Source organism: Cnephaeus nilssonii, assembly GCF_951640355.1.
Source record: "Cnephaeus nilssonii genome assembly, chromosome: 9".
Classification (NCBI taxonomy): domain Eukaryota; kingdom Metazoa; phylum Chordata; class Mammalia; order Chiroptera; family Vespertilionidae; genus Cnephaeus; species Cnephaeus nilssonii.
This window is the reverse complement of record NC_137080.1, coordinates 53,662,757-53,674,285: the sequence shown is the minus strand read 5'-3', so window position 1 is coordinate 53,674,285 and position 11,529 is coordinate 53,662,757. Positions and strand designations below refer to the sequence as shown.

At 40.2% G+C, this 11,529-nt stretch overlaps 1 protein-coding gene across 3 annotated transcripts; it reads left to right on the top strand.

Annotated features, from left to right (window-relative positions):
* SMIM8 (small integral membrane protein 8) lies at positions 1 to 8,839 on the top strand. Of its 3 annotated transcripts, none has more exons than XM_079779991.1 (3): positions 1 to 50; positions 6,053 to 6,210; positions 8,675 to 8,839. In XM_079779991.1, the coding sequence occupies exons 2-3, from the start codon at positions 6,076 to 6,078 to the stop codon at positions 8,831 to 8,833; spliced, it is 294 nt and encodes a 97-aa protein (XP_079636117.1). In that variant the 5' UTR covers positions 1 to 50; positions 6,053 to 6,075; the 3' UTR covers positions 8,834 to 8,839. The 3 variants fall into 3 exon arrangements, with proteins under 3 accessions (XP_079636117.1, XP_079636118.1, XP_079636116.1); XM_079779992.1 differs by lacking the exon at positions 1 to 50 and adding an exon at positions 70 to 148; XM_079779990.1 differs by lacking the exon at positions 1 to 50 and adding an exon at positions 2,848 to 4,244.
* The last annotated feature ends 2,690 nt before the right edge of the window (positions 8,840 to 11,529 follow it).

Genomic DNA, 11,529 nt, shown 5'->3' with positions numbered 1-11,529 from the left:
GAGACGGGGCGGGGCGTCGCGGGCCCCGAGAGGAGATGACCCTGCGGCAGGTGAGCGGCGGGAGTTGCGGGGTGGCGGGGACTGGGCGGTCGCCCCACCGCACGCTCGTTCCTGGCCTTCGCGGGCCCTGCGCGGGCCTCACTCCCAGGTGCGTGGGGCTCTGTCCAGCACCCGGGATCCTCGCCACTCGGGGTGCCCTGAGCCAGGTCTCGGACATTACTGACCCCGCGGGGCCCATTGCCCGCCCCTCGCCCCGGGAGCCTGACCCTGGCCCGTGACGCATCCGTGGACGCCGCCACCTTAATTAAGAAACCCTCCCGTTTCCTGGACAGTTTCTTGGTGCCCCGCTAGCTCACCAAACTCTATTTAGGGGAAATGGTTTTGTACTGGTTTTCACCTGCGGCGCCTCCCTTTTTGTAGCTGTTAACAGCCCTGAGTTCCCCCTGCAGGACGGACGGTGCCTGGAGCTCAGCTGCGCGCAGTTTCTTTTTCCAGCAATTGCTAATTACAGCTTTAGCGCTTGGGATGCGCCTGTCTTTTGGGTCCTCGCCAGCGGCGGTGCGGGGACCACAACATAGGGAGGGGAGCGCACCCCGTTAGTACTGGACAGCCCTCAGACGGCCCTCAGCTGCCACTGTCAGAACCTCCTTACTTCGGGTTCAGTAAATCCGAGAGATGGAAAGATGCTTCTTACTAGTATTTTTTTACATTAGAAACAATACAGAATCCACTTTTTAAAACTTAAGTGGTTACAAGTTTATGTTTCTTACCTCTTGTAATAACATAAATGCCCAGGCTTACCGACTTAGGAGTAAAGGGGTGGCATAGGGGTGGGCAGAGTATCTCCTTGTCCCATAACCAAAGGCACAATCTCTTTGGGCTTAGGTTTCTATTTGTTTAAAAAAGGAGACTGGACCAGATGGTGAGGATAACAATAGCTACCTACCATTTATTGGATATGTTGGTGAGGATGACAGTAGCTACCATTTATTGACCATACCCTTTGAGAAATGTTCTCTCACTTAATGCACACAGTAATTCTACGCCGTGGTTCATATTACCCCTTTTATAAAGGAGAAACTGAGGCCCAGAGGGGTTACTTACTCAAACACAGACAGTTTATAAATAGAAAAGCTGGAATTTGAGAATATGCCAGATTCCCTCAAGATACCAAGTCCTTTGATTCTATCTCAAATTTGTTTATTCTAATTTAAATCATCTTTAAGGTGTTATTTTCTTAAATAAGAAGATAGTGTATGTGAAACTAACAAGTATATTTATTATCTGATTAAAATATTTTGTCCATTTCATAATTCCCTAAGTCTTTTATAAGAAAGGCTTTGATTATTGCTAAGGTTCCTTCTCACTAACATTCTAGGATTATGATGATTTTATTTTGATACATCTTCTATTGAGATGCTTATTTCAAAGCTGAATATCTGAAGATTAAATTCCCACCCAAAGTAACTCATATTCTTATATCATGGTCTATTTCTCATGCATAATATAATATAGATAGGCTAATTTTATGCCAGTGAATGATTTAATGTCAGTTGCCAAATACAGTCTGGATCATCCCTCTAAGCAAGAATGTTACTGAGGGAGGGAACATCATTCAGAAATGACTAGTCCTGACTCTGTCTCAGGCCATCTTGTACGTCCTCGAAAACTGTGCATTCATTCAATGGGGCACCATTCTCACCAACACTTTGAGGTGTGATTGACCCTCATGAAGCTGTGCAGCTCAGAGGCATTCCTCTATCTCTGTTGCTTCCTTTCCCCATCATTGCGTATTTCCTTCTCAAGAGGAGAAAAAAGTGCACAACTTTGTACCAGAGAGGGACATATGAAGTAAATGCAACTTAGTTTAGATCTTTTTTGTAGGTAGATACGAAAAATTCTCTGTTGTGAGTATGCGAAACTCGGTTTATTCTTGTATTATTATTTATTAATTATTGTAAACCTACTTTTGCCCCACCCTGAAGAGTGTAGTAGGTAATCCCTAAATTTGTAAATGCCTTTCAGTAAACATCTGCAGTGGTTTCCAGCCCAGGTGTTCTTTAATTATTATTTTTGATAAAGAGTTTAACATATACAGTGCATTAAGGTGACTGTGGCTGTGTGGGAGTTGCAGTATGTTTGCTACCTTGATTACTTATTTCTTTGATTCATTACAAAGGAAATGTAGGTTTGCTAAGGAAAAGAGGAGATCAATGAATTTTACAATTAAAATTAAGTATTACAATTCATGTTAGAACACTCTGAATGCATAGTTTTTACAGACATCTAAGTTGAATTTCATGACATTCAACAGCACTACATCCCTTTAATTTTAAAATAGTGCAATGTTTGTTGGCTGTAACTAGTCTTCTCTCTCTCTCCTCACACAGTATGTATATTGTTTATATCTATAATAATCTATAATAATAAAAGCATAATGTGCTAATTAGACTGGACAGCCAAACGACCTTCTGGACATCCTTCCGGTCGAAGCTGCAGCGGCGAGGGCCAAGGCAGAAGCTATTAGGGGTGATCAGGTGGGCGAACAGTTAGGGGCAACCTGGCAGGCAGGCAGAGTGGTTAGGGGCGATCAGGCATGCAGGGGAGATGTTAGGAGCAATCAGGCAGGCAGGCAAGTGGTTAGGGATGATCAGGCAGGGAGAAGGGTTAGGGGCGATCAGGCAGGCAGGTGAGTGGTTAGGGGTGATCAAGCAGGCAGGCGGAGGGGTTAGAGGTGATCAGGCAGGCAGGCAAGTGGTTAGGAGCCAGCGGTCCCGTATTGTGAGAGGGTACAGGCTGGGCTGAGGGACTCTCCCTCCCCCCATACACGATTTCATGCACCAGGCCTTTAGTGTGTGTGTGTTTGTGTGTGTGTGTGTGTGTGTGTGTGTGTGTGTGTATAATTTTTGGACTTGAGGTTAGGAGTGAGTTAATTATCCTCAATTCTTGACACATTATCATCAACAGAAAGTGTACGTGATAACTGGTCTAAGGACCCTTTTATGCTCTACAGTATGTGCTCCCTATACCCACCTCCCCCATTACCTTGTTTTTCTTCCCAGTAAACAATTTTAAACCAGGTAGCTTTGTTTTAATTATACATAACTAGTTCTCAGTAATTAAAGGAAAATGCTGCTTTTGTCAGTTTCTGCTGAGCATGACTTTTACCTTTGTATATTTGCTTTTTTTAGGTCTTGTTAGTTTTTTATATAATGCCCACTTTCAATCAGTGGTGTACTCTGAGACTGTGATTCAGTCCCAACAACGTGGCTATCATGTTAACTGTTTCTTGCTTTACATTTCTAATAGGCAGGGTCTATTTACAGACTGTAATACTGCTTCCACTTTAATGAATTTTCTCTTCCCACAGTACATTCAAACACAACATTAGCATAAGTAGAAATATCACTGGCACCTAGCCTCAGCCACCAGGTGACCAACATTTTGACTTAAATTCGAAATACTTTTGTACATGCCATTTCTCCTACTCCCATGGCTAAGAGGGAAAGGTGAAATGCCAGCAGATTTCATAGAAGAAAATGAAAGCCATAGAAGCAGTATGTGGTTGCCACAAGAAAGGAGAGGTAACAAAGGAATTTAGCATCCCTCCTACATTTTTGAAATATTGAGCCAAAACTGAATTGGAAGTTAAAGGGATTCTGGGACTAGAGTAGAATTGAATTCGAAGTCCCTGTTATAGTTGGTTTTGTATGGTATCAAGAGGTTTATACAAGAGTTGGGCGTGTAAGTGGACCGTTTGTTCAGCAGAAAGCATTGGATTTTTTGCCAGCCTTGGGCATGATGAGTTTCAAGCAACTGTGTGCCGGCTGAAGAAATTGTAGGCATGTTACAGAGTTGTTTAAGAAGTTGTCTGTAGCGAAAAGAACACTGTTCCAGTAGAGAGTAAGTCACATGCAGAAGGAATTTAAAAAGCAATTACTAATTACAGCTTGAGTGATATTTTAAATGCTGATGAAATTTACGAGTTGTTACCTCATATACTTCATGCCCTAGGTGGACTTTGCAAAAGGAGGTAAACAGATTGATTGCTCTGTTCTTCTATAATGCATCCTACACCGAAAAGATGAGAACACTTGTCATTGGCAAGTCAGTTAACCCTTAGGGCTTCAGTAATGTTCACTTACTGTGATTACCAAGCTAATATGCAACTCTAAATTTTTAATGAATGGCGGAGGAAGGTTGGCAAGAGAATGAAAGGAGCAAAATGCAATATCCTCTTGCTGGTAAGTAGTTGCTCTGCCCACAACATTCTCCTGTGCTTGGATCATGCGTGTGTTGAGTTTTCCCACTGAATTGTGCAGCCATCTGATTAGGTTATAAATTTGTACAGTGAGAGCTCACTGCAGAAACAACTCTAAATTTAAATGATGAAGGGAAAACAGAAAATAAACGAAACAAGCCATTGGCGTGGTTGCTGAGACCTGGTGGTCGGTAGAGCCATCCACAGTAGTGAAATGTTTGTAGAAAACAGGCATGATTCCTGAGGAATCCCCTAAGGTTAAATTGGAAGAAGACCAAAAACCAAATGTGGTATTTGAACTAGTGTGGTACTCAATTGCTAGTCACTGGTCTCCCAAATCAATTTGATTTTGAAGACCGTGGCTGCAGGTATCAATTTAACTATTTCCAAAGACTTAGCAAATCCTGCAATTGCTGCAGGAGTGCTAACTAATGTTAGAATGGAACCAGAAAGTGATGATGGGAGTCTGATGTCAATGATAACCATAACGTCCAAGGGAACACATGATGGAACCACCTGCAGTGAACATTTCAGAAGTCCTTGCAAGTGTAGAAAGTGTGGACTATCCTTTATCCTTTCCCTTAAAGCAGATGTTCCTGATGAGGTGTTTACCCAATTAAGTGGGATAGATCAATATTTAGTGACTACTGCAACAAAGATGTTTGAAAAAACTGAACTGCTATAACTAATAAAGTTGCAAAAATATTGCTTTTATCCTATATAACAAAAAGCTAATATGCAAATTGCCCCCTCTACCGGGAACTCAAGCAGGGGGTGGGGCCGGCCAGCCAACTGCCTGCGACCCCTCCCCCCAGCCAGCCCTGCCCTGATCGGCCCCTCCCACCCCAATCAGAGGTGGGGCTGGCTAACCTCCCCCGTCTCTCTCTCCCTCCCTCCCTCCCTCCCCTGGCCTGGCACGAATTTGTGCACAAGGCCTCTAGTAAAGTCTATAAAATGGAAGACTTAAAGAATACTTGTAGCCCTAACCAGTTTGGCTCAGTGGATAGTGTCGGCCTGTGGACTGAAAGGTCCCAGGTTCGATTCTGGTCAAGGGCATGTACTTTGGTTGCGGGCACATCCCCCGTAGGAGGAGTGCAGGAGGCAGCTGATTGATGTTTCTCTCTCATCAGTGTTTCTAACTCTCTGTCTTTCTCCCTTCCTCTCTGTAAAATATCAATAAAATATATATTTTTAAAAGAATACTTGTATAAACAAAGCCCCAGGAGTGTTCCGGGGTAGCTATAGGCAAAGAGGGAGTGAGGACAAACAGCTACTTACCCTTACTGCTTAGTACTAGTGCTTGCTTGGGGCCGTGGAGAAGGGGGAGGAGCCTGAAGGGAAAGTGTGACAGGGGAGGAGCTGTAGGAGAAATTGAGCAAAAGAATGCTAGTTTTCTCTCAGATTGGTGTCCTGAGAGCGCTGTGCAAGGCGAGAAAGAGTGGAAGTGGAAGGAAATAGAGAAGGTTGTGGATAACCAATGGCCACTCCTAGCCTAGTACTCCTTCATATAGCAAGATACAATGCGACTCAGACCAACAAATATTCTCCAGGCTTCTGTAAGAAACAACTTTTGCTCACCTCACTGGTTTCTTCTGAGAGATGAAAAAGAAAATAACCATTTTGTCAAACAACTTAAAGCACCATTGACAAAACATGTGTTTTACAAAGTAATAAAATAATTGACAGTCACTTTTGGTATATGTCTGGACTGTAATTTTAAAAAATTAGCGTTTTAAAAAGCATTATAAAAAAACAATCACAAATGGAAAAAGTCTCTTATTTTATTTTTAGGTAACAAATCATCATTAGTCAAGATGTCTTCAGCACCTGAGCCTCCAGCCTTTAAAAAGGAGCCACCCAAAGAGAAAGACTTTCGAAACCCAGGGCTCAGAGGGGTCCAAACGACAACTTTATTTCGAGCTGTGAATCCAGAGCTCTTCATTAAACCTGTAAGACATACACAGGATAAGCCTTTATGTTTAATTTAATGAGGCTATCATAAATAGAAAGCTCCTATTCTCCTGTGACATTTAATTTGATCATGGAAATTTTGTGTTGATTATTAAGATCTCTTTGAATAAATGCAGTTGGAGGGAAAATCTTAAATGCTGTTTCACTAAATACACATATAAAAAGAATTATTTTAAGGACATTTGAGAATTTTAATGGAAAATGATTGTATTTTCATGGATCAACTCAAATTTCTACTTGAAATTTTAATTTGAAGGACATTTTTAATCAGGTTCTATTACGTAAATTAGACTTTCCAATGAAACAGAGCAAAATGAAAAATCTCATCATTATTATAGACAATTCCAGCTTCTATAAATAATGTTTTACCTAAGGCATATTACAAACATTTTGTGAAAGTTTTCAAAAGATACATTTGTACACTGTTAGGGAGTCAGTCAGCTAATCATTTATATTCTTGATGAAAATTATTGAATACATTTGATGTAATACATTTTACTTTTTAAATAGATATACATTTTTATTTATTTTATTATTATTTTTATTATTAGCAGTATTCTTTTTTAATCCTCACCCGAGGATGTTTTTCCATTGATTTTCAGAGAGAGTGTAAGAGAGAGAGAAAGACAGAGAGAAACATTGATGTAAGAGAAAAACATTGATTGGTTGCCTCCTGCACGAGCCCTGACTAGGGCCCGGGCCAGGGAGGAGCCTGCAACTGAGGTACATACCCTGGACTAGAATAAAACCCGGGACCCTTTGGTCCACAGGCCAGTGCTTTATCCACTGAGCCAAACTGGCTAGGGCTATTTTTTATTTTTTTTTAATCCTCACCCAAGGATGTTTTTATTGATTTTTATTTTATTTTATTGTTTTATTTTTATTTTATTTTTTTGCCTTTTTTCTTAATTGTTTATTACAAATAGTAGTACATATGTCTCCTTTTCCTCCCATTGATCTCCCCCTGGCCTCTCCTACCCCCACCCACAACCCCACCTCCTGGCACATGCCCAATTAGAGCAAGAGGATGGGGAGAGAGAAACATTGATTGGTTGCTTCCCATATGCCCCTGACTGGGGATTGAACCCAAAACCTAGGTATGTGCTCTGACTGGGAATTGAACCCAAAACTTTTTGGTGTATGGGACAACTCTCCAACCAACTGAGCCACCGGGCTAGAGCTATAAATTTTATCTTTAAATAAATGTAAATTAAATTATTATAAAATACTAGAGGCCCGATGCACAAAAAGCGTGCAAGAGTAGACCTTCCTTCCCCTGGCTGCCGGCACCGGCTTCCCTCTGGCACCTAGAACCTGGGACCCGGGCTTCCCTCGTAGCCCCAGTTTCATCCGGAAGGACATCCAGCCTAATTAGCATATTACTATGCTTTTATTATTATAGAATATTGAATTTGATTAGAATTTTAATAACATAGTTGCCAGTGTAAACTGACAGTTAAATATCAATTTAACAATCAAATCATTAAATCAAGGTAGAATGTTTTAAAAACTTTGAACTAATGTGTTTTTTAATTGTCAAATGCATTTTAGGAATTGCACATTTAAACTACTCTGAGTTTGTGGCCTTTCTTAGACGTCTATCAAATAAAAAAGTTTGACCTTTATTCTTTGGATTAAGATTTGAAATAGTAGTATTCAGCAGGTATGGTGACAGAAACAGTACAAACTGAAACTTGTGTAGCAACTCTGCCCTCACACTGACCTAGGAAAGGCCCATTTGTTGAACACAAATGGGAGCACCTGAATTGAGTAATAAAGATAAACGCTTCTATGGAGTTGTGAACATCTTTCCTACATTTAAAAACTGTTTTAAAATTCACAGCTAGTTTATTTGCCTCTTAGGGTCTTGGATTTCCCAGTAGAAAATCAAGGTCGTTATAACAGCATCCTATCTGTTCCGGTGACTAAATTTCTGAGGTGCTAGAATAGGTTCCGAGAGGAGAGCATATACATGGCCATTTTTGGTGTACCTGCCGTATGACATAAAAGGCTTTTTGCCAGTTGTTCATGAACTCAGGAGAGAAGAATAGCATGTATACTTCATCCCTCACTTCCTAATAAAATGAAGTTAAGCAGCTTCTCTCTGTCACACAGATAGCACTGAAAACTTGAGCACCAGACCCCATGCCTCTTGTCTCCTCTGCTCCTTGCCCAGACATCACCCTCCTGAAGGTGGAGGTCTGAGATGTCCCGGCTACAGGCAGAAGAAAGACTGGAGAAGAGAAGCAAGTCTTCTACAATCTCTAAATTATCAGGAGTTGGGTTAATTAAAGAACTAGAAAAATTATTCTAATTCAGAATATCATAGGAATGCTAGTGTGGTAATAAAGACTTGTTTTGTCAAGAGGAAAATGCAACAGATATTTGGGTCTCCTCAAATTCTTAGTGTTAATGAGGCTTTGTAATTTTTTTCTTTGACAGAACAAACCGGTAATGGCTTTCGGATTGATAACCCTTTCGCTATGCGTGGCTTATATTGGTTATCTACAAGCAACACAAGAGAATAAAAAGGACCTCTATGAAGCTATTGACAGTGAGGGACACAGCTATATGAGGAGGAAAACATCTAAATGGGATTAATAGTGCTGGTTACTATGGATGGAGCTAGATAAGGGCTCTGGAATCATCAAATGGTAGACTTTATAAATGCACAATATCATGTTTGTTGTACAGATGCAACCAAATCACTATAGTAAAAATTTTCAAAGCTGCAGCCATTATCTTATTCTTTTTCCACAGAAAACTTCTCAATGTATTTTTAAAATTAAATCCTCTTATAAAAGTACCATGAGAATGGAAGTCATTTTTGTTAATTATTAAGTTCTGTATAATAAAGTACCTAGTATTGTTAAATTTGCACAGTATTTTTAATATTTTAAGATGAATTGTGCATTTGCAATTGTTGGGAGGGTTTAGTTTTGTTTTGCTATTTGCAAAGGAAATATTTATTTTCCACCTGGCATAGAATCTATATTTGTGAAGAAAAAAAAGTAATTGTAAATTATTGTAAAGCCTTATATTATTGTCAGTGTTATAGACAAATAGTTTTTACAGAGTCACAGATGGTTTATATATTTTGGATTTTCATTTTTGGTCCAGAATTTTATTTTACTTTAAAAGATAGTCCCACTCAACTACTAAAACCAAGTTTAAATGAGAGAATAACCCAAAGTAATTGGAGTTTTTCTTTAAAAAGGAAACGTATGTTATAATGAGGTATGGTGTTGTTTTTTACTACAACTGTTATCTGAACCACGTCCAGCACGGCCAGTGGTGAACCTGAGGAGGGGTGGTGAAGGATTAAAGAAAACAGACGAGAGAATATAGTTGGGGCCAGGTGGATCACTGCCTGGATGAGGAAACAGTGACCCAGCCTGTAAGCCAAAGCTTTGCTTTATAGTCAGAGCACACAAAGCAAAACAAGGGCAAGATGTTTACAATGTTCTTGCGAGTTTCAAATCTGCTGCTTTCCTGTTGTTGCCATTCTCTGAACTCTTATCAAGCCTTGTTTAGGCAGCACTTGCTGGACCCCGCTGCAGCCCACATCCCTTAGCTACCTAGGACTGCAGGGTCAGACTATAAGGTCAAGCTTATGACCATAGCCTTTTGGCTATAATTGTGCTGGGAGGGCTTTGCATTCCAAGCTGGAACTTGTATGTGGCTTTGCCACAAGTCAGTCCGAGGCTTGATCCTGTCCAAACGCTGTAGCCGCTCTCCACATTATCTATTTTAATTTTTGTAAATTAATGTTACAATGATAAACAAAAGACCAGATGTTCTTATAGTTATTTAAAAACTAGAACTACTCAATAGATAAGAAGGTCTCCTCACTGTCCTGGGTTTACCTGATATAATTTAAATCCTTCTGACAAGGGTTCTGGACCTGTTCTATTCTAGACATTTACCCCATTCTCTAAATCATTGTAATTAGGGCTCAGTAATAAATCTCATCTCTGAAATTTTGTTTCATTTAGTAGAGTTTATCATCATCATGTAAATTTTTAATTTCCAAAACTTTATTGTGGTCTTGTAGACACATGAAAATGCAATTATGTCTAATTGAGTTATCTATATGCAACTAAATTAAATCTTTACTACTGAGCCCTAAATATTTTTTTGCTATGTTTCTCTATATAGTACACTTTATGTACTTAGGTGGTATAAAATGCCTTTTCATATTTTAATCCTCACAGAGGATATTTTTCCCATTGATCTTTAGAGAGATTGGAAGGGCAGGACAGAGAGAGAGGGACAGAGAGAGAGAAACATCAATGTGAAAGAGACACATCCATTGGTTGCCTCCTGCACGCACCCCAACCAGGCTGGGAATGGAACAGGTAACCCAGGTACATGCCCTTGACCAGGAATGGACCCTTTGGTTCAAGGGCTGATGCTCTGGCCATTGAACAACAGGGGCCAGGACAAAATGCCTTTTAATGTAAAGTATTATGTTTTGCTTAATAATTGTGATTTCCCTATAGACTTTGGTTATTAATGAACTTGAATTCTGTTTTCAACTTACATATTTAGTATCACATTATCCTCTTAGAATTCTTCTAGTATTCAGCAAAGTAAGTTGATACTTGGTGGGGGAGATATTAGGTGAACAATCGAGGATTATCGGAGCAGGAAGTGCACAGGCTACAGCCTTGAGCCATGTGGATGTCCACATGAATGAGCTGAGGTAGCAGTAGATTCAGTGAGGCACATGGTTGTGAAAGAAAAATAGTGTGAGGTAAAAGTCCCATTGAATTTTAGGAAGGAGTACCTAACTATGATACTTTTTACAGGATGGTTACACGTTAGAGCACAGTCTGTGTGTGTAGCGTGTCAAAGACTGACTGACTGGCTGTGTGTTGGTGTTCTTATTCATTCTCTAAGGGAAAGTGCCACTTTGTCAAAGTCAGTCATGTCCAAGAAGGGGATGGTTAGGGCAAAATATTGACAGCATTTTGGAGTATGGGTTCAAGCAGTTAAAGGAGGTCTTTTAATGTGGGAATCTGTCCGAGATTAGGCAAAACTCGGTAATAGATTAGGTCTTGAAGCAAGTCTTGATTGATAAGGGGCAAGTGACCTTTTTGCCCTGGGAATCAATCTGTTCTGACAGAGGAGTTATTTGCCCAGAGGAGCAAGCTGTTTAATCAATAAATTGGTTTTGAACAATTCCCTGAAGCAAATAGTTAAATTATTTATTGGCTTATAGACTTATCTTTCATAGGTGACCAATCTGTCCGTTTGTCAGGTGCCTGGGGGTTCTTGGGATGCGGACTTTACAT